This window comes from Cygnus atratus, chromosome 5 (genome assembly GCF_013377495.2).
Source record: "Cygnus atratus isolate AKBS03 ecotype Queensland, Australia chromosome 5, CAtr_DNAZoo_HiC_assembly, whole genome shotgun sequence".
NCBI classification, from domain to species: Eukaryota; Metazoa; Chordata; class Aves; order Anseriformes; family Anatidae; genus Cygnus; species Cygnus atratus.
Genome location: NC_066366.1, coordinates 60,041,792 through 60,068,209, shown reverse-complemented (window position 1 = coordinate 60,068,209; position 26,418 = coordinate 60,041,792). Strand labels below are relative to the sequence as shown.

At 49.2% G+C, this 26,418-nt stretch overlaps 1 protein-coding gene across 1 annotated transcript in view; it reads right to left on the bottom strand.

Annotated features, from left to right (window-relative positions):
* The window catches only part of RTN1 (reticulon 1), a 127,160-nt gene that overhangs the window by 32,058 nt on the left and 68,684 nt on the right, over nucleotides 1–26,418 (bottom strand). The window contains exons 3-4 of the mRNA XM_035551218.2: nucleotides 15,600–16,343; nucleotides 12,282–13,064 (exon numbers count right to left, since the gene is read on the bottom strand). Coding sequence (XP_035407111.1) covers nucleotides 12,282–13,064; nucleotides 15,600–16,338 — 1,522 coding nt within the window. The 5' untranslated portion in view covers nucleotides 16,339–16,343. The remainder of the gene's footprint in view (nucleotides 1–12,281; nucleotides 13,065–15,599; nucleotides 16,344–26,418) is intronic.

The window sequence follows — 26,418 nt, the reverse complement described above, 5'->3', positions numbered from 1 at the left end:
CAGGCTGTTTCTCTGAACGCTGAACATAATTGCCCACGCAACTTCTGACCTGGATTGTGTGTGCAATTACCATGTCTGAGAGCACCAGGCAGCACAGTCAGCACATCACATCCAGCCGCAATAACTGCTTGTGCAAATAAACCGTATAGGTGAGTGCTCATTTCAGAAGGCACAATTGCTACTACGGCTTTTATTAAATCCCACACTTTACAACTCCCTGGCTGGAGCAGTAAACCTTGTGCTTTCAGCTAAGGTTACGCACGAGCCTGCTGTTTCAGCAGCAGCAAAGCTCCAGCAGCTCCAGTGCAGGCGTCTGAGACAAGCCATGGATGCAGCCTGTTCTCTCCCTTTTTTCTCTAGGGAACCTGCTTTGGCAGCGGGGTTGGACCCGAAGATCTCTCGAGGTCCCTTCCAACCCCCACAATTCTGTGATTCTGTGATTTAGGAAGTGACTTCCATGCTCTGGAAAAGCTGCTGCACTCAGCCTAAGCAAGTAAGCATAGCTGCTGTTGTCTCTATGATATATTAGCCGGCAAAGTGACCCTCAGAAATCCTGGCTATTAATCTCTGCTGGCTTTTCTATAAGCTCTTGTACCCTGCTCCTTGCTGGTTGCCCAGGTACAGACTTTGTTTTGTGGATGTTGACAGCATTTCATTAGGATGTATGCAGTAATTCCCCCCTGCCTCTGTAAGGAGCACTCTGTTTCTGTAAAAGAGAGAGCAGAAAGCCCTGTCTGTGCAATGCCTGCCTCTGCCAACAGCACTCACCGAGCGAGTGCAGCTCCTAGGTTGCTTATAAATAAGATGCTGTGAAAACAGTGCCTCCAGGACCGTCAGAGGCTGGGTTTTGATCTTACACCACTGCGGATCCCAAGGAACTCCGCACATGGCAGAGGTTTATGCCAGCCAGGCTTTGGGTGCTGTCAGACCTGAGAAACCTGCAGTTGTTTTTTTCCCTTAAATCCTGCAATCTCATTGCACCTGCTGTTCAGAAGATAGGAGGCAATTTTAAAATATTCCATTTTGCACATTTATATGAAATGTGCTGCTCTAGCAGTGTTTATATTTAGCCAGATGTGATGTAGCAATGCCAAGACCTGTTTCCCTGACAAATTGTTCTTTAGGGATCCAGTTTGGAAGGGGATGCTCTTTACTGAGATTCCTACTTTACCCAGCAATTTGGATGGTCTAATGTCAAAGCCTTAATGCAAGCTAAATTTGCTGCCTTGAAAGCCTTCCCTTTCTAAGACACAGCTTTTTGCAAAGGCAGTACTGATTATCTGTATCCTTTCTGTTCCTCTCAAATTACCTGAGCTCTAGAGGACTCCTGAGGTCACCTCTCTGCAGTTTGCACTCTTATGACCTGAGCTGTGGATTGTGTCCATATGAACTGTGAAAAAGCTGGCACATCTTTTCCAGAGGCATTGGGGAACCGCAGGAAAGTACTGGAGGACTGGCAGCACCTGGGACAACTTAATTAGTGCCCACCTTACCTCCTAAGGGGAGCTGTGGTGTAAGGCAAACTCCAACATCAGCTGAAAACTTTGGACGAGATTGCTGATGCCATATAAAATAACACGGCACCAGGTGGGAAAGGGTTTCTGTGAGCAGGTGGTATCAAAGGGCTGTGAGTCAAGCTGGAGTTGCAAGGAAAATAAACCCAAAAAGGAGGCTTCTGGGAAAGCAAAAAGCAATCCAGCTGCCGGGGGTTTTCCTCATGAAATATTCACTGCCACCTGATGTTGCTTGCAAAACACTAATGTTTCGTGTCTGCTAAGCCCTGAATATGCAGAAGACAAATGCTCAGTCCTCTTGAATGGAGAAATGCCTGCCGCAGAAGCATGAGGATCCAGGTATGCCTGGTTTTCGTCAGTGATGCTTAGCAGAAGCCTCCCAGCCTCACAGCACTTGTGAAATTTGTCATCGCTGCCAAAATGACAAACCTTTATTGTCATTGCTAGAGCTGATTTCAGTGACCTTGACATCACCAAATGTCCCCACCACAGCCAGGCTAGCCTCCAGCAGACCCGTGGTGCAGGTAGGTGACTACTGCCATCCAAAGCAACCTGTCCTCTTGTAACAGTAATTTCTTCCATACCTATTTGTATTCCTCACACACAAATGAAGTGCTGTGAAAGCAGAACACCAAAATGACGTCTCGCTGCTACAGTTCTCCAGTAACCACTGAGCTGCTGTCAGAGACAGGGGGAAAAGAGAGGAAATCTGTGATATCTACCTGTAAAAAAACAGTGGGCAAAATTACCTGAGTTGGGTAAAGGTCAAGAGAGTTAGAAAAAAAAATCATTGCAGAGAACTAAACAAAAGAAAGTGGAAATCAAGATAAGATTAAGAGTCAAAATGACAGAAAGACCAGATGCTGTTTCTTTGGAGAACAAATCAAGCCCTTTCAATTGTTGGATCTCTGTGTATCTCTTATTTCCTATGTGGTTCTGAATTCATACGAACACAGCAGCCTCCCCAGAAAATAAAATCCCCTTTTCAGTCAATATGGCCATTATGTCCCAATCAGCAATGCACTCTCAGAAGCGAAGGAAAAGTACCGGTAAAATCAATACCCACCTCCAGGTTTTATTCCCAGTGGAAGAGAGCTCCCATCACACACTCCCTTCCTTCAGTACAGTCAAACACATCAATTTTAACCTCATGCTATCTACCAGACAAATAACAACATCCAGGGAAGTCCTTATTCTGCCTAACATCTGAAGAATTACTGGATTAAGCCTGAAACAGGCTGAGATGTTCAAAAGCTGATATTCCACCTCATCATGAGAACTAGGGTTGTATTTTATACCACCAGACCTTAATCTTAAATTTAAATCTGACCTGAAATGAGTCTAAACATTTCATTAGAATTAATCTATAAAACTGGTGAAAACCCGTGATTCCCAGCTCACAAAGCATTGCAGAGGTTCAGAAGCAGCATTTCTGGCAAATAAGAAAACAAATTATGCCGAACATCTCCTACAAAACACTACATCAAAAAAAATCATTTGAACAGGCAAAATATCCTGTGTTAATAAAACCAAAATGGTATATTTTGATTTTTACTTCTCCTAATTTCTGTTACAGTATATAAACTCCCCTAAGCACAGTCAGAGCTAAAAGCATCAATTGTTATGGAGAAAGCTCTTTAACATCATTTACAAAAAAGCCTCGCAGGTGGTATAACTTCTCCCCTTTTATATGTTTTTTTTTCCTTTACAACCAATATAAATATTTTTTCTTACCATATATATAGCCACAGAAAAGCTATCAGTAAGTGCTAGATTTCTCTGTCAGTAACAAATCTCTGAGATCTGCCCAGAATATCCAGGCAAAGCTTTGCTATACCAAGGCATCTGGGAAAAACTGTCACTGCGATCAGATCATCAACGTCGCAGCCACAACAAACAAGCAACTTGGCCTTAAAAAATCACCTTGCTCAAAAGCTGAGTCACTGCTGATGCCAAGAGACTCCAAAAGGGACACCGTGTCAAGATTTTAGCTTATAAAATTTGCTTCAGCTGTGAGCAACTCTGCAGTCGAGGCTTGTCCACAGGAACAGAAAATCACTCGTGAGCAGGGTGGTTTTCTCCTTGAAGCCCTTCCCGGGAGCAGGACTGAGCCATCACTGGGTGCTCAGTTTGGGAAGGCATGGACATGGACAAGGGCAGAGCAAGCAGTGGGTTTGTGCAGCCCAGCCTGCAGAGAAAGAGACCTTCACATGTGAAGCATCTTTACTCCTTGGACCTGTTCTCATCAGGTTCCTGTTTATATACGGATACCCTTGGCTTAGACTCTGTCATTCATGTCTCTGATACTGACACATTTGACGTAACCACCCAGCACCTGTATACAGTTGCACAAGTAGCTCTTTTTAATTTTATTTTTTACTGGTCAAGAGGTAATCTCATAATCTTGACCTTACAGAAACATTTATAAACTCTGTTCTGTGCCATATCTTTCAGGAAGGTCTGCATACCTGTGTTTGAGTGCTCTGACTTTTGATGACTCTTCAGAGGCAGTCCTTTGCTCTAAAAGGGAAGATATATGAAACAGGAAGGATAAGGTCTGTAAATTTTTATAGCTCTGTACTTAGCTCACGCGCAGGCAGTAGAGTAGATGACAGTCCCGAGAGAAGATATATGATCTTCCTACATTAAGCTACATCGAATTTTAAAAGCACCTCTGAGTATCCAGCCACAGTGTTTAATATGCTTTGGCACTCAGGCATTGAAAGTTTGGCCTTACTCAACACATGGGGATAAATCTTCAAGAGTACAGCCAAAAGTCAGGGAACAGGTGCCAGAGGTGCAATGGTTCAAACTGCTGAAGCTATGGACAATACTAGTGGAGACCTGAAGGACGTGAGACTTATTGAGATGTTTCTGAAGGTCATATCAAGGTCATGCTTTGGTGTACGTGTACTGTGCTGGTCACAAGAGGACATCATTGCCCCACCCACGTTTTAGGAGAGGAATGAGTTTGGCTCTGTCTGCCCTCAGGAGTGTTTGCAGACATTTCTTCTCAGAAAGAGCAGTTAGGCATTGGGATGGGTTGCCCAGGAGGTGGTGGAGTCACCATCCCTGGGGGATGTTCAAGCCTCAGGAGCGAGACACCATGGATTGAGGCCATCTGAATGCGTCTGCAGAGTCTGTGCCATTACAGCTCACTGCTTACATCTTCTCAGGTGTTCAGAGTCATTTTTAGATTCCCTGAATGTAGCAAAAGCAGAATTGCAAAGCAACTGGTTCTCAAAACCACCCTGTCTACCAACCTACTGCAAAACCTCCCAAAATATTAAGAACACACTATGGAAAGATGGATTACTGGTATGAAACAATTTGCAATAAGAAAATCACCTCTTACTCCCAGCTGTAGGTCTGCATGCTGAGATACTTTCTCTTAAAACTATCCTCTTACTCTTTATTAGTTATTTTTAGCCATTTTTACCGTAACTGTAGATTGCTAAGCCACAAAGCCCAGGAAGAGCAGAGAGACAAAAGCAGACTGGAGCTTACCTTAACTGCATTGTCTCCTACCCACTGCCTCAGTCTTAAATTCATCCCTGACCTCACATCAGGCCAGTCAGGCAGAGGTATGGAAGGAGAAAACTGGCCTGGCCAGCAGACTGACTGTCAGTGCTCCAGGTGTGGCCCCAGCATGGGGTTTAGCAATGCAGGTGTCATTTCTTCCTGCGAGACCCTCTATATTTAGATGTTTCACTGAGCTGCAACTGCAAAGGAAGAGGAGGTTTGTGAACAGAGTGGGCTGTGGGGTCAGACAGCCTGGGAGGAAAAGAGGCCATTTGGCTCAGGGAAGGGGTTTGGAAGGAAAAAAAAAAAAAAAAGGTAAGTCATGTCTGTAGGACCTCTTTCACTCAATATCTGCTCATGGTTCTTGGGAAAGAGCATGGCCAAAAGTCTCAAAAGCCATTTGTAAAATGCCAGTCCACCCTAGATTCATCTGCTCTGCATTACCCAGGCAAGCCCAATTCAGCTGGCATTCAGCCATCTGAGCAGGAAGTCACTCAAGTGCTCCATGTCTTCGAAATCATAGAATCACACAATGGGTTGGGCTGGAAGGGACCTAAAAGATCACCCATTTCCAACCCCCTGCCATGGGCAGGGACACCACCCACCAGATCAGGTTGCCCAGGGCCTCATCCAGCCTGGCCTTGAACACCTCCAGGGATGGGGCATCCACAGCCTCTCTGGGCAGCCTGTGCCAGGGCCTCACCACCCTCTGAGTGAAGAATTTCCTCCTAACTTCTAATCTAGATCTCCCCTCTTTTAGTTTAAAACCATTCCCCCTTGTCCTAGCATTATCTGCCCAAGTAAAAAGTTGCTCTCTATCTTTTTTTGCAAGCCTCCTTGAAGTATTGAAAGGCTGCAATGTGCAAAGATAATCATAATTATTAGATTATCATATCATGTTATTAGATTATCATAATTCATGTCATTTTTTCTACTTGGGTTCCCCAGCCCCTGCAAAAATTCCTCCATGCCCATTTCCATGCAGAAAATTAAGAGTCCAATGAGTCCAAGCAGGGAAAGATGGAAGAAGTTGGAATTGTTTAGCCTGAAGTAAAGAAGGATGAAGAAGGAACGTCAACTGCTTTCAATAGACGCTTGAGGGCTGGTGGAGGATGTGCCAGGAGAGGCCTATCCAAAGGAGCTCCAAGCATCTGACAGGAGCGCTCCGACACTGCTGCTGGCTGAGGGCCAGGACGGGCTCTATGGGCCTTGAGAAGTCCCTGGCAGGCTGGACTGCCAGACATTTCCATGCCTGCTTGCAGCTCCCGGTGCCGACGTAGCATGACAGGACCGACCCAGACTTGTAGCTCCGGCCCACCCCCAAACATCTGCCTTTGCCCAGAAGGAGCAGTAGGCCAGGCCCTGAGCAACCTGACCCCACTGCCTTGAGGAAGGGGTTGGACTAGAGACCCCCGCAGGTCCCTTCCCACCTAAATTGTTCCATGTGCGAAGCAAGTGCGTAGAGGTTCACCGATGTACTCCAAGACTGTGAGGCAAGGCCAGGCCTAGATCAAAGTGTTCACCTCTCCGGGCACGTTCTATGAGTGAAAACGCTCCGGCTCCAGGCCCAACATCCCTCTCCACCACACCTTTTCCAAGCAGGGATTTTTCAAAGGCTGCAAAGCTATTGCAGCCCCATAAAAAGCAAGCTGAAACAGGCAAAACAGATGGGCCGGAGTGTGGAGGCACTTACAGCAGATGGCACTAAAATATTAAACTAACATTACCGTATGCTTAAGCCGTGGCCTGGCTTGCTGCTGATTGCAGAGCCAGCCTGGTGAAAACATGCAGATGAGAAATGAGCCTCGTCTCACTAAATTACCCTGCCGAACATCCCCTTCCCACAGAAAAATGCCTCACCAGCGACTCCCCCAACAGCAGGGATGTGCTAACACGATGCAGGCTACGTTTTGGTGAACAAAACCCATTCAGAATAACTTAAGGTCTCTCCCAGATCCCTGCTGGAAAACAATCTCCTTGAGAAACTGGGCTTGTCTGCAGCAACAAGCAGAGGTGGACACAGAGGGAAAAAGCCCAAATTGCTTTGTGCTCGTCCACTGCGACAGCTCTGGGCAACACGGGGTGACACGAGAGGCACCAAAGAGGATGGGAACGTGCTCTTCAACCAAGGGCATTTGTGTCACCCCAAAGCCAGAAGTGGTCCTGACTGTGGCTTGTGACACTCCCTGGGGGCCACCAGCCTTGGGTGGCCATCAGCCTTGGTGTCCCTCATGGGTGTTTGGAGCCAGAGCAGCCACAAAGGGTGGCACACAATGGGTGCGTCAGATAAAATTCAGCATTTAAAATGCATTTCCTGGCTGGGGACCCTGCCTGGAGCCTGGTCCTGCCCGTTGTGCCATCTAGTGTGTGAGAAACAGCACGACCTGTGTGGTGCCAGGAGTCGGACTTGATGAACCTTATGAGTCCCTTCCAACTCGGGATATTCTATGATTCTATGACCGTGCAGCTCCAGGCCAGGGGTTCCCTTTTCCTACACTGAATTGCCATAAAGGAAAATAGACATAGAGCATTATGATATCCCTCTGCAAGCCAGAAGGTGAACGTGGTCACACTAGAGGTACAATTGACCTCTGAAGTGATAACAGCAGACACAGGTGACCCTGTAGATTTATTTAATTAGTATCTTGCAACTAAATATATCACCCAAAACCACAGGCAGCTTCTGTGCATGGCCACTAACTTGCACCACAAGCCTCCGCTGGGACTGCACAGAAGAGGGGCTTGGGGCAAATTCAGAGACCAGTGGATGGTCAACACCACACATGTTCATACTACTCTGGCTGTGCTCCTGGTCATTCAGAAATAACCAACCGGTTTTGAAGAACAACTCTTGGGGCTACGATATTTCCAACAGACCCAGGCAGTGTCAGCCTCTTTGCACCACAGGCAAACCTGTGCACGGCTGTCAGAGAGGCCCGCTGTATCCCCTGCAGGTTTTGTGAGCCCAAGCATCTCAAGAGATGCCCACAGCAAGTTTCAAGTGAATAGTCCTGGCTGACCACAGAACAGCTGAAGTGCAACAAGAGATTTAATTTTTCAAATGGTAAATCTAAGTGCAGGTTGCAAATATGTTCCTATGCATGGTTAAATTATGCTCATTTATACACTGGCGAGTTTCTGGGACCTTTACTATGAATTCCCACATTATTTTTTTTTTAAACCTGGGCTCAGACATTTGATCTGAAGGACAACAAGCTGCTGCATGTTCCATTAAACCGATCAAGCAGAAGGAATAACACTGTCATTGAAGCAGAGGCTGGAGAGAGACATGATGCCCCAGCCCCAGGGAGATCTCTGGCCAGGACAAAGCCCCCAGGCTGTTGGACACCAGTCTTGGGTGAGCCAGGCCACGCCGAGCTGGCACAGAGCATCTGACAGGACAGCAAGAGAAGAGACAAAAGCACTCAGCCAAAATGCTGCTTCTCTGTCTGCCTTGGTCCAGGCTTCTCTCAGGCTTCTTGCAAACTGCCCTGCTCCAAAAGAGACATGCTCTCAGGAAAGCAGGTCTTTTCTGAAGTTCCCCGCGTGCCCAGACCATGTGCAAACCCAGCCTGGGCATCACCTGAACTAAGCAGTGTCACGGCACTGTGCAGGCCGTACCAATCAGACGTGTTATTTTCCAAAGTTTGTGAAAATCTGTTGCTTTTCTTAGAACAAACCTAAAAATCCACATCGCTTGCTCTGGCTGCTGGAATGCACAAATACTTCTTACTTCTTACTTCTTTGTGGCTCAATATTTAAAAACAAAAAACACACACAGAAGAATAAAGCTGAGCTGGCAACCTCCTTCCCAGAGAACCACAACCAGAGAGGCTCCAAGCCCTGTTGGGTATGGGCTGTGTCCACCTCTGGGAGGAGATGTGGGGGCAATGAGAGCTGAGCAGCAAATGTTTTGCTACAGCTCTGCCTTCCCCTCTTTGCTTTGCAGGAGGCAGGGGAATTGGTAATGCTAACGTAGGCAGTGACTGCACAGCTCCGGCCAAAGCAAAGCCTGTGTCGCAGCAAGGATTGCAGCCTTTCTGACCATGTCAAAAAGTGAGTGAGACTGACTAGCAGCTAACAGCACGGGAATAGCTCCATCCTCTATTTCAAACTGTGTAAAATGGAGGCAGGCAGCCACTGCCCGTTTTTGTTATTGCCACTGGATGGCAACAGATGTTAAGCAGAGGCACTGAGATATCACTGCGCAAACCTCACGTCCACTTGCTGCGCTCTGCCTTGATGGAATCACAGTATCACATGGTGAGACAGTTCATACTTACACATGAAGCTGACAGCTGGCTACTTTTAAATTTCATATACCTGGCTACGAGCCAGCCAAGGGCCACGGAAAGATCTGAATTTGGGTGTCCAAAGCACAGCCAAGAGTGTCGAACAGTTTCAGCTGATCCATCGCATTCTTATGAATCTCCAGAAATGCTGGGCTTGCACTTACCAGAGCTCAGGTGGGACTTGCCATGGCCATAGGGGGTCAGTCCCCACCCCGACTCTGTGAACCTCACTAAAACCATTTTGTTTTAATGACAACGTGTGGCAGTGGCACAGCACTCCCGAGATGACAGGTAGCAAGGCGGTAACATGAAACATTGAAGTTTTTGTTTTCTGTCTTTTATCTAAACAGTCCCATCTTGCTAGTCTTCTCTTAATGATAGATACCTATAATTAAGATAATTCTGTTAATGATGATACTGTTCGTTCTTTGGGTGGCATTGTTCTGCTGCACTTCCACTGAGTGGCACTGCAGCATCTCCCTCTATTCTCATCACTCCGGCTGAGCCTGGTCCATGCCAAATGCCTGGCGGGTGAATCGAAGCTGGCGTATGGCATGTATTTGATGCCCCTGTTGAAAAGCTCTGCCTAGACTTCAATTCAGTGCTACGAAGGCAGTCACTGCCCCCTCGGACATGCTCTGCCTTGACATTTTTCTGCCAGCTGATGGAGCCTGGCGGGACACAGTGGGGATGCTGTGGTTCCACCAGGCCCCAGTTCACCTCTGATGACCCTGAAAAACAGCTGAAGAGTTTCATGTGAATTCCCGTGAATTCTCCAAATGAGGAACAACCTCTCCTTTCCCAGGTCAGGAAAGACCCATGATCTTCCTTCAACATAAAAATTTAACTGGCACCCAGACACGTGACTCACGACAGGAAGGTGATGTAAGCCAGACCTCAAGATCATCCACGTTTTCAAACCTTGAGCCCACCTCCCCCTACCTTTACACCTGTTTCAAAAAAAAAAAAAAGTTTTAGCAATAATCTTCTTGATTGGTTTTCTGTTCTCCTTGGTTTTAGCACCAGAGCATTGTGAGGGAGAAAAGCACATACTGTAAGTATGGTCCTTATGCACCACCGAACAGTCACCAGGTGTCTTGCATCGTCCTGGCAGAAAAGTTCCTGCCACTGTTGACCTACGGGAACATAGGTAGGAAACACAGACACACTGTGACACAGGGAGAACGTCATGTACACGGGATTTTCTCTGACCACCGCATGGGAACAAGCCTCTGCTAGCATCAGATTAAACAATGACAGAAAGTAAACGAGAGGCAAAAGTTAGGCCAAAACCCATGAATATGATCAAGGGGGACTGGATTCGTACCGTGTGTAGCTGCACTAAGCTTTGTAAGGCAGCAAGAGGGATTTTTCAGGAAAGCCTGTCTGTTGATAAGTGTACATATCCCTGCAAATTTTATTAGGCCCTGAAATTGCAAAATCTCAGGACAGAGAAATTAGCTGCCCATCTGGTATTCCCCAGCTACTTTCCCCAAATCCAAGACCAACTCGTTAGTCATCTGCCCAGAGCAGCACGCAGGACATGTCATGGTGCCAGACGTCAGCTGGGACCCAACGTCGGGCACTGCAGGAGGAGTGTGCAAGGGAATTTCACCCAGCCCTGTAGCTTTGAGGGTTTGGGCAGTGCCTGGGCAAGTTCTGCGAAAGGAGAATTTGGGAAGAGAGGAGAGAAAAGACTGGAACTCACCCATGTGTGAAAGAGCTAAGAGATGCACAGCACGACATTGTGTGCTCTGAGAGCCTGGCAGGAAAACATACCAAAAAGCAATAATCATGTTTCTTATTCAGCCTATTAATGTCATCAATTCATTATCGCTAGGAACATCAGTATTTACATACCTAATTGCACTGCAGCTCTTGCAGTAGGCTCCCCAGCACATTGTGAAAGCTCAGGCTGTTTCCTTACTAGACTTGCACGCTTGGGTTCACAGCGCTAGATAAATCAGTTGTAAAAGCATGCCCCAAACGTGCCCGCCATGTCTCCAGGCCATCATGTGGTCAAACATCTGCACAAACACGGAGGGATGACAAAGATGCTCGCAGAGCAGCAGGGGAGGGGATCACCCCCCTGACCCGTATCCAGCTGTTTGCAGGGAAGCTGCAGCTCTCTGACCTGCAAACCCCAGCTGACGGAGGAGCTGTGGACAGCCTCTGTCCTCCAGCCCAGGCAGGGGGACAGCAGAGAGTCCCTCCCTGCTGTGCCAGCCTGCAAATCTGGGGGCACACGAAGGTCCCAGCTATTCAGAGCTGCTGTACTGCAAAGAATAAAATGCTTTTTTTCTGTCGTGTGCTTTGTGAACTGAGCCAGTCATGGCTGCTGGGACCCCCAGCAGTGCCAGTGTGCAGTGACCGTGAGCTGCCACTTGGTCCTCAAGATTCAGCTCAAGATTCACCAAAAGCTGGTGGTAGCTCTAGAGGTTTGCTGGGTCCAGCTGGACCTTGGTGCCTGGCTCAATGCTGGCTTTGAAGGCATCCTGTGGGGAGCCAAGCGCCCCTGAGCTCACCTGAGTACCAGAGAAGTGTCCTGCTGGTCCCCTCCCAGAGCTGGATTAGGCTTTCAGAGGCCCCCAGGATGTTCCCTGAGGCACACAGAACTGGAGCAAGCTCTCCCAAGTTCCCCTCCTCTCCACACCAGCCCATGAGTGCACACAAACCCCTGTTTATTGTGGATGGAGGGGGTCAGCCACCACCACAGAGATACTGAAGCTCCACCAGCTTCAGAAACACCCAGACTCACCAAAGCCCAACCCCTCTCCTCCTCCAAATCACCAGAGCCTGACCCTTGCATTGTCACAGGCTTTAAGATGTGGTTACCCAGCGCCAGCAGCATCCCCAGGTCAGCAGTGCTAACACCTCCCCTGCAAGGAGCTTCTCCCTCCTCCCCCTTCTTCTCAGCAGCATTGCAAAAATCAGCATAAATATCTGCATTTACCTCTCTGCTTATTTAAAAACGGCAGTAGGGGTGAAGCCAAGGGACTTCTTTTCCCAGAGTCCTTGGAAGACACTTTGCTTTGGTTAACAACAGTTTCTTCGATGGGTTTCTTCAGGATTATTCTTTCCTTCAGCTCCTCAGTGCTGACGGCAGAGGTCGGGGGCTCAGCACTTATTTTCGGGGCAACAAAGGAGCATTTCAGGTAGGACGCGGAGTCTGCCAGGTTCTCCCTGTTCATCCTGCTCTCCGTCGTTTTACTGGCTTCGTAATCCAAGGCGTCGGCGCGCGAGCCATTCTCTTCCTTGATAATGTCCATCGCCATGGGCTTCATGAGCGGGGAGTCCTGCTCCCTCTTTGGGCTCTCTTCGGAGGCCGACGAGGCATCGCAGGACTCGATGATGAGCTCACTGTCAAGCTCAGCCTCCCGCTCCTCCCGCAGGATGCTGTACTGGATAGAAGGGGAGGCGGGCGACGGAGGGGGCCCTCCGATGTGGCTGAAGGTCATGTAGTTGGAGTGCAGCACCTCCTCGGCGGCCAGCGGGTCCTCCGACACCAGCTCGATCTCCGAGTCCCCTGACTCGGCGCTGCTGGCTTCGTTATCCAGCGGCGCGGGGACAGCGGGGCGCCCAGGCTTGCCTCGCTGCTCTTGCTTCTCGGCGGAAAGGGCTGGCGACCGCTGCGCCTCTGGGGTCTCGAAGGAGTAGCTTTTCGCTTCCTTAATGGCGCTGATGAGCTCGTCCTCCGACAGGCTGCCTTTGCCCTGCGACTCTGAGCCTGACGGTTCTGCCACGCAGAAAGAAAGGGAGAAAAAAAATAAAAAAATACAAATTACATTTTCTGGCTGCTTAGGCAACCAACAACAGATTTCACACCAGCACGGAGCCCTCTAGCAGGGCTGGTAACACAGGCAGAAAGTCTCCCCGTCTGTGATGACTAACAGTCATCAAGTTTGTCCTTACAGAGCATTTCCCATGCACATTCTCATTACAAAAGTAGTACCATTATCATCATTTAGTGAGGGACAAGCTGAGGAACTAGGAGGTCGTGGTCAGTGCTTGGCCAGTGGCTCAGCAATCCACCCTTTCACCAGGAAAATCCCCAGGTGTGAGGAACTCAGGGTCTGGGGGGTTCCTGGCACTCCTGTTTGAGACAGCCCACGTGCAGTTACCAGTAATGTTCTCAAACTATAGTTAGGGGGTGACTTTTTTGGGAGTGAGGGGTGATGGCGAATTCTCTCTTTGGTCTTATCACAGCTGGGTTTGAGAATGAGATTCAGATTTCTACTGTAATTCATTAATATTATTCTAAAGAGATGTTAGCTGTTCAATTAAACCTACAAGAAAAGAGCCCCTCGTGTTTCCTTGGTAAACAGAGAGGTTTTAGTGACGGCAGCTGAGCCATGACGTCCTGCTGGGAGATGGGCAAGGAGAATTACCTCCTCTCTGCCCTCCAAGAACTTTCGGATTGTGTGATCTGCTAACACACTTCCATCGGTACTGCCGTATCACGAGCAGGTCTGCAACCCTGCTGACATAACAGCTCGCTTGTAACACACCCATCTCATACGAGAAAGTCCCTGTCAGCCAGGGACAGGCAGCAGAAAGGATTAAGGCGTTTGGGACTGCCAAACCACACTGCTGTCCAGATGCCAGGAAGATCCTGTTGCATCCGACGCGCTAAGCAGGAGCCCACGCATCCTTTCACTCCAGCTGCAGGATGCCTGCGTGAACCATGCAGCTCCCCTGCATTACACCATGTAAAGTACTCGCTTCCTGAGCTGGTGTGAGATGATTTAATCCAGCACACATCCAAACAGGAATGTGACCATCAGCCCTCATAGCACAGCAATGCCCCGATCCTCTGGTTCACCCCAGTGTTGCCCACGCAGGCAGATTTCTACTGGGTAGAAATGGTAAGGGCAGGTTTTACATTTCTTCTTCATTTGTGGAAGTGGAGTCTGGGTGCAGGAAGGGGTGGGCATCCAGAGAAAAAGCCCTGCAAGAGCCAGCCCCTATGGGACGATGCCTGCTTTTTTAGGCGATGTTTTTGGCCTTCCAAAACCTCGATGGGACATGGTGGTGAGACTCTGTGCTGCTCAGGCAGCACTGGGCATCGGCTGTGCCCATGGAGAGCAATGTTTCCACGCCACCAACCAGACAGGGCACGCCACGTGCCGTTCACCCGGTACGATCAGATACAGTTATCAAGTGCCATTCAGTCCTTTTACAGCTGCCAAGGACTGCATAAATAATAATTAGTGCCTGAAGTTCTTAATTGCCTCTTAGTGCCAAAAGTGTAAATCAATAAAAACTGGAATGCTGCAGATGTAGCATGTGATGTCACCCAGCCAAAAGAAAGAAGAAAAATGTGATCCTTTAACAGCTATTTATTACCTAAAGATTCTGGCTAACACAGGCAGGATAAATTCAGAGCTGCTGGGGACTCCTTCAATCTTTTTTCCTGAAAGTGTGCAAATGCGCGCTCAGTTCTGGAAGGTGTTTCTCTAAGTGTAGGTGTTAGTGTGGGTGGAAATCCCAAGCTGCCATTTTATGGAAATCCCACTTGAATTATAAATGCTCCAAGAATTCATCAAAGCAATGGAAATTTCAGTTTCAAGATGGTCATTGTCAGATATCAGGGGTTTGATCCAGGATGCTGAAATTTAACTTCAAGTCTCAAAACTCTGCTTCCTGTCACAGAATTTTATTCCTTTTTCACCTGCTATACTGCTCCCATATTTTAGTGGTGCAGAGCAGTGTATAATATGGGAAACAAGGAACAAATATCATATACCACTGCAGTAATCAGATGATAAGAAAATGTGTAAGAGAGGATCTTGGTGCCTTCCACCCCCACGCCCAAGAGTAGAAATCAGCAGCCTCTAACAGAAATTGGCCCTTTGTCCCTCTGTAAATGAGATGACATTTCCCTCACCAGCATTTTCCAAGAGCAGCACTCGCACATGCAAGCAGTGCTCATTTTAACATCCCAGTGCCCTGCTAGGGCAAAAAGGCATTAAGCAAACATCAAAATCTAAAAAATGAACCCAGCCATTCACAGCACCCTGGTCCCATATGCCCCATTTCTTCTGTGGAGCATGGTCAGCTGGGGTGACCAGGAGACCCCAAAATCACAGGAATCTGACCCAAACTATTGCCTGGCTGATACCAGCCTTGATGGCACCCCTGCAAAGAGGTGCAAGAGCAGAGTAGAAACACCTCCACCCATGAGACATTACAGATCCCACAGCACACAGGGCTAACATTGCAGCCACTTGCAGAACAGCAAAAAAAAAAAAGGTGCTGGTGGCAGCGTTACCTGTGCCGGAGGATGGCGGTGTGACAGAGCCCGGGCTGTCATCTTCTGGCTCCGACACCGTCACGGTGGGCACCACCTCATGGCTCGGCTTCAGGCCGGTTTCGGGCTGAGTGGGACTTGCCTCTTTGCTGGCAGCTTCCCCGGTGCTGGGTATCTCAGTCAGCGTGATCTTGACAGGGGTTGTCACCAGCGAGGCACTGTGTTGGTCCCCAGACCTTTTGTCTTCAAGAGGGGCTTGCTCTTCGGGAGTCTTTGTGCCCTCCAAAGTCGGTGTCCTCTGAGGTTCGGCAGCGTGGCTGGACCCGGTGGGTGCTCCCCGGTACTCATCGATACGGTCCGGGCTCTCATCTTCCGAGTTTGGCTCATGTTTTTCTTGGTATTTTATTTCTTCTGATCTACTTATGTCCATGTATTTATAACCTTCTACTTTCATGGGATCTGCTAAGGTTTTGTCAACTTCGGTAGACTCTGCAGGAGTCATCTCTATTCCCGAATCGGAGCTAAACAAGCCGCGGGACTCGAACCCAGTCACGTCTTGAACAGGATGCCCCAGCGTGTTAAACCCCTCCGTGCTGCCCGAGCAGGGAATGGGGCTGTTCTCCTGCTGGTAGATCCCTGTAAAGTAGGTGCTGTCCCGGGGAGTGGTGTAGTGGACGTCGGAGATCAGAGAGGTGTAGAAGGAGCTGTCGGCCCCGTTGGCGGCGCTGGAGCTGTAGTCGAAGAGGTGTGACGAGGCCATGACACCTAAAGCAAACACATAAAAACGACACAGTGAGGAGACGAGAGCCATCAGTCTTTCTGCAAAGCCACACACGCCCACTGCTGATGTTAGACTGAGTTTGTGCACCAGGCTTGGGTTTGCTTGCAAGCTTTTTGGGGCTGTCACTTACTCTGCCTTTGGGCAATACAGTGCACATCTGGCAGACGAGGCTTCCAGCTGCTGCTGCATCTTAAATAGCTACAGCAATCCTTAAAACTGCTAGGAGAAACCCTATATGGGACTGAATCCTTCCTCTCAGCTCCCACATCCCAGCAAACTGAGCAATGACCGTGCTGGTAAAGACGCCAAGTCCTCCAGCTCACCCCTTTTCCGCAGGGCATGATCAGCTTGACCACGTTGTTCCTGGCCAATGCTTGCCCAGCCTGTGCATAAAAATCTCCGGTGATGGCAATCCCACAGCCTCCCTCACCTTCTGGCCCAACTTCTGCTCATCACCCTGCAAGAGATACGGAGCTCCTGGCCCACTCCACGTGTCCCTGGTCTACCAAGCACAAGGCAACCTTCACAGCAATCCTAAGGGATGCTGCTGCAGCTGCAAAGCCAGAAACTGTAAAATATCAGCAAGAAAGCTCCAGAGCTTCTTGCACGTGTTTATTTTCTTTCTCTTTGCACATGCATAACAACACCATCCTTAAATACAGTTGCAACTACTTCTGTCCCACTGCACTCCATGCATTAGGCACGTGCAGCTCATACAGTGAGCCCTGAACAACATTTTTTCTTCTTAGCACGACTCAGCATCCAACTACAGGCTTTATTTCACTGCACAGCCTTGCTGGATTTCACACGCACAGTCCCAGCACTGCACAAAGGAGGAATGACCAGCTCCTTCACGTGTGTGTTCGTGCTGCTCAGTGCTGTGATGACTTGCAAGCAGCACGCAGTTCCTCCTCCCCAGGCTGCCTTTGCAGCTGGAATGGCATGCTCCCCCTTTTGCGAAGGGAAACCTGGCAGCATAGAGAAAATGCAACCTGAAAGTGCCGTGCCTCACTTTTTAGCCTGCCTACCCTACCTGTGAGCCCATCGCCACCGACTTCAGGTGCTGGGGTGCTGCTGGTCCCCCCCAGCCCTCACCAGTCAGCTGCCACCACGCGCTTTGCCTTCTGACCACTGCGGAGCCCTGCATTGAATTTCTTACAGAAATTAAGCCAAGATCTTGTTATAGAGCAGTGAGGGTCATTGCAGAGACTTTTCCCATGCAAATGGAAGTTCTTTCCTTTCCACCCAGGTAACTTTGCATTTACCTACTCTAAACACCTCGCTCCATCTCCCTGCCAGCTCCCTCAGGGCTGCACGACCCCTGTGCAGCTTGCTCCTGTCTTCACTGCTCAGGCCGATCAGCAGAGAGCACAAAAACAAAGCACAAACAGAAAAACAGTGGAAAACCCCAAGAAATGAGGGCTAAGGGGGGCTGCCCAGCACCCCATCAGGTCCTACCTGAGCTCATTTGGTGCCTCGGAAGGACAGCTCATCCACACAGAACACCAAAAACATTTCAAAACCATCAGTAAGCAGAAAGGGACAGGTTATTTTTCTTGCTCGTATTTTTCTTGCTGAGCTAGCCTTTTTGAAAATTATCCATAAACAGGTCTGGGTTTTCACGAATGTGTTGGTTAGCTGAAATTATCTGAGGCATTGTTTATGCCAACATATTTCAGGCTGTGAATTGCTGACTGCAGCCTATCCGTGCCTGTTGCTGCCAGTATGTGCTGTTTGTAATTTACTGTTTGTACAGGGTGAGTGGCTGCCTAAATCATGAGGTTTCAGGGCTGCTCTTTCATCAGCTGGTTCCTCGGTGCCTTCTGGGGCTGATCCAAAGCCCACCGAGTTCACTGGGAAAAAACAAATCCCACTGATTTTGTGTGGCTTGGGATCAGCTCAAGATGGCTGGGCAATACTTGGTGCTCTGGGTGCTCACAAAAAACTCACCAGCACAGCACCAGCACCAAACATAAAACCTTTTCTACAAACATCCCGAGATTCCTAGCAAGGAGTAGGCACAAAATTAGTCAAAGGGAATTGAAGTTGCCTCCAAACCAGCATTCACAGATGCTGCTTGCAGCTTTCGTTTAGGCTTTATCCGCAGTATGAAGGTGCCAGAAGCATGGGCTGTTGGAGCACTTGGCAATGCTGATGGACAGAGCAGAGAAAGGGTTTGGGAAGTGTCTGTGTCAGGTGCTTCATCGCAGGAGTCACAGCAAGTCAGGGCTGCTCGCAGGACAGCCACTGTCACACGGACAGCCTAGGAAAACGTCATCCTGGTCTTGGTTGCTCCTGAGCAGAAAGGAAAAAATACGCCTGCAATGGTCTCTGAAAGAAACATCACAGTTACTAATGCTAGGAAAAGGCATGCTACAGATTTTATCCAACACAAGAGTAGACTTAAAATAGACTCAGTCATAATCCTTTTTTTTTTTCTTCATTGCAGCGGGTTTGCAACCACTGGCGAAACGATAAACGTGTTTCTTTCTGGGGTTCAGGGCAAAGAGTTCAAGGGTGTGCGAGTGTGTCCTTGCACACACGTGAGCAGGGACGGCTCGTGTCAGCAGAACGGATCGGTCCTGGCTCTCAAGGCAACTGCAGAGTCAAAAGCTCTAAGACAGCTGAAAGTGCCTAATTACGAGGATTTAATGCAACTCCGTATTTCCACAGGGAATGATTTAAAGCCATCGGTAAAAAATGCCTCTCAGTGGTGAAGTGTGAATACATCAGCTATTAGGCTGGCTATTAAAGACACGGAAACCTGAAATAGCTGAGCATATTTTTGCTGAAGAATGGTGTGTTCAGAGCCCGGTGATTCAGCAATGCCCTCCCCGATTTTAAGTTTATTTAGTTCAATATCCGTGGGAAGGAGAAGCCTTGAATAGCACTGCTGACGGGTGGCAGTATCAGCTCTGAAGTTACCCTTGTTACAAAAGGTTTTTTTTAAAAAACTGCACGTCCCTCAAATGTGCCCAAAAACTTGCCTGCCAATTCAGGTAAAGCAAAGCTATTCAGTGCTGAGAGCAGCCGCCGTGTTTGCTTGTAACACAAGCCCTCGGGAACTAATTTCACTTCCTGCAGGCAGCGAAGCAGTAATGGTCTGGTTCAACCACTCTGAGCACAGCTGAGATCTCAGTAAGTTGCACGCATTTTCATCAACTGTAAAGAATTCTTTTTTTTTGGAAAATGATTGTTTTCTTTCCTCGGAATAAGAAATTGAATGCTCCAGAAGTCCCCCCCTACAGCGTTAGATTTAGACTTTAGCAATTGACACATGAAAATAAAATTAAGAAATCACTGGCTCCACGCAGAGTAACTCTTAATTTAAGGAAGGGAGCTGAAGGCCGGCTGGGATCAATGAAAGCTGAGGTGCTCCAGCACACTGGAAGAAGAAATCGAGAAGTTAGATGAGGTTAACAGACAAGGAAAACAGCTAATTTAAACGACAATGATTTTTTCCCCAAAAAAATAAGGGTACGCTCAGTCTTCTTAAAATTGATCACTTCCAAGAATCGTGTTTGATTTCCTGAAGTCACCTGGATGCCGAGCAGTCCCCGCGTTGACCTGCCTTTCCTAACCACCGCACACAGCCCCAGGGACCTTCGGTGGCAGGGACAGACCGACATGGGACATGGCACTTGGCAACCCTGCAATGCAAGGCTCAGTGCTTATTGTGCCAGTGGTTCGGTCAGAATTGTTCATTTCTCAGAAGAGGAGAGGGGGAACTGGTCTTTAATTAGCTGATGCTATTTTTACAGCCTGGAGCTGCACCAGGAAGCCGAAGGATCTTCAGGTGCACTTTGAGGAGTCAAGGTTCCAGTGACCTTTCCCAGATAAAAGCAGAACAGTGTCAGCACGAGGCTTCCAGCAAATTCCCATAGGTCTTTTAAACAGTTGGCTCTGACTTTTGCTGTGGATATTGAGCCTCAGGAGCAGGGGCTCCAGCTCTGCCCCGTGCCCACGCGGATCACAGCCTCCTTGCACCGAGGTCCCTCCGTCCCCTTTGGGCAGCCCCCAACCTGAGGCAACTTCTAAACTTGAGACAATAACGCACGAAGTCCCATGAAGAAGGGGACCGCTGCTGTCAAATTCATCCAAATGATGCCAGGAGGTCTCTCAGGCCAGGTGCCACAGCCGGGTCCCAGCACCTTTCGGTGTCATGCAGAGGCTTCAGACAACTGAGCTGCCAAAACCACACCATATTTTCCTTTCCAGCACGGTGACTCTGCTGTGCTCCAAGACTCCCAAAGGCAGCACAGAGCTCAGGGATATGCTGTGACTTCCCTTCAGCACTCAGCCTAAAGCCTGGCTCTTAATTGGATACCCAATATTGTCTTAGAGGCTCAAGGAGATGGCTGAGCGCTTCACAGAATCACAGAATCACAGAATTGAAGGCGTTGGAAGGGACCTCGAGAGATCATTGTGTCCAACCCCCCTGCCAAAGCAGGTTCCTTAGAGCAGGCTGCCCAGGTAGGCGTCCAGACGGGCCTTGAATATCTCCAGAGAAGGAGACTCCACAACCTCCCTGGGCAGCCTGTCCCAGTGCTCCGTCACACTCACCGTGAAGAAATTCTTTCGCACGTTGGTGCGGAACTTCCTGTGCGCCATTTTGTGGCCATTGCCCCTTGTCCTATTCCCACAAACCACTGAAAAGAGGTTGGCCAACTCCCTCTGTCTCCCACACCTCAGGTATTTATACACATTGATGAGATCCCCTCTCAGTCTTTTCTCCAGGCTGAACAGGCCCAGGTCTCGCAGCCTTTCTTCATAGGGAAGATGCTCCAGGCCCCGCATCATCTTTGTGGCCCTCCGCTGGACTCTTTCCAGGAGAGGACTCTTTCCAGGAGAGACTCTTTCCTTTGCCAACCTGTTTGTTGTACCATTGCCCTCTCTCCTCAAAAAAATGACTTCAAACCAAGGCTGACTTTGTCCGACACCAGGGACCCATCACAGGCCCTCAGTGCACCCCCAGTCCCTTTGCCAGACCTTGCCACCACCTGAACGCCTGCACCCGGAAAACAAATCCTTGCTCAAGCTCCTCTCTCACATCAGAGACATCTTCCTGCTTTCTTCCAAACACACAACAGAAGTAGCTATTAGGCAGTCCTGCCTCTTCTGTACCAACCTTACAATTTCGGCATCAGCTGCAAGCCACAAGCCTGTGTTTGACCTTTGCTTCTTCTTATTCCTAATGCTTCCTTGCAAAAAAATAAAATAAAGAGGATAAGACTTCCCCTATTCTTTTGACCCTCATATATGATGGTTTCTTAAAAAAAAAAAAAAAATCCCATTTACCTCCATTTTTCAAATTTATATTCCTATGTTCTCCTGTGTAGAATTTTTGTACAGACATTCAATGTTTCATCACTTTCCCCCATCTTGCAGTACCCAGACAGACTGGTAGTCCCAAGTCTCTCTCCAAATTCAAAGCACACACCATCATCTTAGATCCACACCCAGCTGCTTCTCCCTCTCTGCTTGGTTTCAAGTCCAACCTCAAGCCTCAGGAAAGCTGTGGAGATTTCCAGATGCCCTTCACTGGTCCTGCTCCCAGCAGGACACCCCAGTGGCAGACATCCCTCATCCCCGTGCCAAATCACACAAAGCTTTGAAGTGAGCTGGGTACCCCTGGGGATATCTGAGTGCACCACTTGGGAGCCACACGCTCGATTTTTACGTGACCCTTCTCTACGAAATTCTAACCCAAGACACGTCAGCGTCCAGGCAAACCTCACAAACACTTGGGTGCTTGCAGGCCAGTTCAAACAGAGCATGAAACCCAAATTTCTGAGAGCTCTTCTATCACCGTACCGTGGATAACTCTTAAATCAGCCTGGATTGGCCTTCATGGATAGCCCGAGCCAGCTGCCAGCCCCGAGCTGTGCTACCTGGAGATGCTGCAGGTGAGGAGCTCAGAGGGCTCCTTGCAGCCCAGCTTCCCCCAAGCACAGGCGGTGCCGGCCATCCCCAGCTGCCAGGAGATGGTGCTCTTTCTTCTAGCTCAGGGTCTGCAAAGCCAGCGTGCAGGTTGGCAACTTCTCTTCCTCCAAAGCTCTCCTGACGGGGGAAGAACACGGCTCTGCAGCGCACGGCGTTTGCAAACGTGAGTGGCCGCCTTCTGAAAGTCATTTTGGGACTCCTTTGCATCACAGACGCTACAAAAAAAATGGATGTACCAGAAGGATGCATGCTCCTATTCTATTAGTATTTCCCCTGGCTCTCTGCATGGGTCCTGGGAGGGGGTCAGGGCATCAGCTGGGCAAGTGGCTTGTCCTCAGGCCCACATCCCGCAGCAGCCCAGAGGAAGGCACACGGAGAAGCAGCTGGCATCTCCTGCACAGGTAGGAGGGCAAAAGGACAGGGTGGAGAGTGGGAACAAAACCCCAAACCAACCAAACAGAAAACCCCACAGGCTTAATTCTATTTACATTCCAGTTACTCCACTGAATTCATTGGCACCACCTCAGATTCATTCAGTCTAAGACGGAAAGCAAGCCCTCAACTCAAAGGAATTGGTTTGGTGATGCTGAACATCCTCAGCCCCCACGGACACCCACCGAGCTCGCTGGTGGCGCTCAGCGGGTGCCCCAAAGCCTTGCAAAGCCTTGCAAACCCACAGCAGATGATTTAGCAGTTCCCATCCCCACGTGCCCTCCAGGCTTTCTGCTTCAATAAATAGCTTCAGAGAGCTCCCATTCGACCCAGCAGTAAAAACCTTCACTGAAGTCCCTGACGACCCTCCTCCAGCATGAAAAATGAGAAACACTGAAAAAAAGAACCTTTAGAGTAGCATAAAACCCGTTAAAAAGCTCACACGGTTGCATGTGTTCCCGCTAGAAGTAGAGCTGCACCAGATCTTCACAATAGGCAGACCAGGATACAAATACCATTTTGTAATTTTTAACAAAAAATCTGCTTCAGGAAGAAAAAAAGACACAGGTTGCTGCAGTAGTACCATGGGGAGTGACATGACTGGTCAGTAGGGTTCAGTGACACTGAGGCACTGCCTAAGACGCTATCAAATGCGCTTTGCTAAGGCTTATTAAAGCCCACTAATAAGAATAATCCATTCTTATTTCACTGAACTCACATTTCCCCTGCAAGATCAAACTCCACCGAGTCCCACAACAACAATCTTCCGAGCACAGAGTGAATTAGCACCTAAATCACGCTTTCCAAAAGGCTTGAAACGAAGCCCAATTCCCTCTAGAGCACTAGCCGCAGAAATATCTGAAAATCTGGATGCGTTTGGCCAAGTCCCATTTCTCTACAAGCTCTCAAATACTGAAATTCCATTTCAGACATGATAGAGGAACTTCAGCTCTTCACTGCTTTTATCCCCAGGCAGTCAGGGGATCACCAAACCCAGACCAGGTCATCCCTTGATGGCCTTGCGGAGACCCCCGTCCCCTGGCCAGCCCCAGCCCCAGGCACCTCCAGGCAAGCCACAGCAGCACGGCTGCGGATTCAGACTCTGCCTGGAAAACACAGAAATGCCCATACTGGCTGCTTTTGATGCTGCAATAAAACCGGGACAGAATTCGTTGCCCTACAGCTTGAGGCTCTTCTACAGCTAGGGAAAGAGGGCTCGGTGGCAGGGGGGTAAGAGCTGGCACTGGAGAAGGGCTTGTGCTGAAACACGAGTCTTTAAGGCAGAATGTGATACACACCGCTGGGTTTTCACTCAGACCCGACTGCAACATCTCACAGAAATCCCACTATTAAAAATGAAGAAGAGGAAGAAAGGAACATCTTGCACTTGGGCTTGGCTCCCTGTGCTCCAAGGCTGCGGCCGGCCCAGCAGCACAAATCCTGCAGGGAGACAGAGCGACGGCTGCAACAAAGTTCAGCTGTGAAGAAACCACTGAGAGCTCTCGAGAGGAAAATTAACTTTGCAGCAACGCATAACACCTCCAGCGATGTGTCAGGCACGATAATTCGGGGAGAAATCCAGCTGGCAGGCACCGAGGGCTGGGGCAAGGCAGGAGCAACGCCACCAAAGGCAGGAGAGAGAAGCCTGCAAGAAACTCCCTGGGCAGAGAAGCACGAGGCCCTGGGAGCCAGCAAAGAGCATCAGAAGACAAGACGCTATGAGCCACAAGTCAGGATCAAGTCTAATTTTCCATGGAAATCTAGGTCTGAGAGGACACAGCAGCATGAGGCTGATGCAGGCAAAGAGCTGGGGCTCAAGAACCCCCCTCCTATTGTCTTTTCACCCAAAGTTTCCCCATCTCAACGTGACCTATGCCAGGAAGACCAGAGGACCGGTGCATGCCGGCTCCTGGTGGCTTCTGGTATTGGCAGCAATAGATGTGTAGAAAAAGATAGGAGAAAAGACAGTAGAGCCCCAGCTAGGATCCAGACTCTATAACATCAAGGACTGAAGGTATAACATACGAGCAGCATCAGAAAAGACTCAAAAAGAGACACTGCAGAGGTTCTGCTGAGGCAGGGGAGGCAGCAGGATCTGATCCAAGCACTAACGTGGTTTCCTTCTCCATTAAGTGATTTCCTCCTGTTTCTAGAAGGTGGGGGCACCCCGGGTACGTCTGAAAGTCAATCAGAAAGTTATCAAAAGTGTATTAAAAGTTAAAGCTCTCACAGCAGCGCAGAATATGGGGCAGAGCCACTGCAGTCATAAATCAGCATCAACCTGCTGGCTCCAGCTTATGCTTAAGGAGGATCGGGCCAGATGTGCTATAACTAATGCTATAAATGTCCTCGTCTTCAAGGTCTCTCCTGTATTTACCTGCCACCGTGGCTCTTCTCCTGCAAAAGATGAGTTTATGCCAAGCAGAGACGGGAAGAATCCTCCCCAGACATCTCACTTCCCTGAAGGACATTTTCAGAGACTTATCCCATCCCTTGCTCTACTTCATCGAAGAGCCGATAGGACTACAAACCCGATACAGCTACAAACCCCTCCATTTCCTGACTGCAAATACGTGGCACCTGGAGACCCCACCAATATTTGCCCACCCAGGAGACCAACATCAAGTTTGAAGTCTGTACTTTGAGTGGAGGCATAATGATGATTTTGGGGGAGCACTGGGAAGTTGGTCTGCCCCCTTCCCTGAAAGCTCGGGAAGTTCCTGCTCCTTCCTTAGCTTCCTGGCAGCTTCCATCTCTTTTCATTTGTAAAGCCTGAAGTCCTGCGAGGGTGACGTGGACCTCTGCGGTGAGCTGGTGAGCTCAAGATGCTGGCTTTCACCTTCCACGGACAGCTTGGATGTCCCCTCGGCTCCCTGCTCCTGGAGATGCTCACGGGCAGGGAGGAAAGGAGCAGCTCCTCTCCCCTCTGCGGGCTCACCTGGGATAAGAGCAGGGCAGGGACGGGGCAGATGCTTTGCTGTAGGGCAGACGGCTGCCAGTCACTGCTTTTCTGGAAGAGATCAAAAGCAGAGGCAAAGCCGTGCCTCTGCTGCTGGCAGGGAGACACAGCTCCCTGCGATCAGTCGGTGGCTAAATCACAGCCTTCTGCTGATTTAGGGACAGCGGAGGCTGGGCTGACGAAAGCTTTCGAGGTCGTGGCACAGCAACCTCGATTCAAACCATCCATTTGCTGGGATGGGTGCTGTTAAAGCAGGACGGAGGCAGCAGCTGGACAGCAGAGCCAGGACCAGCCTCTCCACACTGCATTCAGCAGCACAGCCTGGTGTTGGGCTTTGCAAGCAAAAAAATGAGGATAATTACCCAGATTGTGAGGCCTCATGTAGCTTTCGCAGAGTCCCTGCCACGTGGGAGTTGTTGGCTGCCAGGTGACTGCGGAAGCTGCAGGGAAAGGCAAGGGCAGAGACCTCTCCTCCTGCTCTCCTCCGTGGCCCCATCTCTGATCCGTGTGCTGAAGCTGCTCCTGTGGTTATTGCACACCTCAATTGCAAGTTTTCTATTAAAAGCCGCAATGAAAACTTTGCTTTTTCAGCCAAAAAGAGCCTCCAAAGCATGTCCCATCCCCCAGGGGAAGGTCCAAGACGCCAAACCTGAAAACATCCCGCTTTGCTCCCAACCTGACCTCAGAAGCAGCAGAAAGCACTGAGAGTTTCCTCTTCAGCCTGG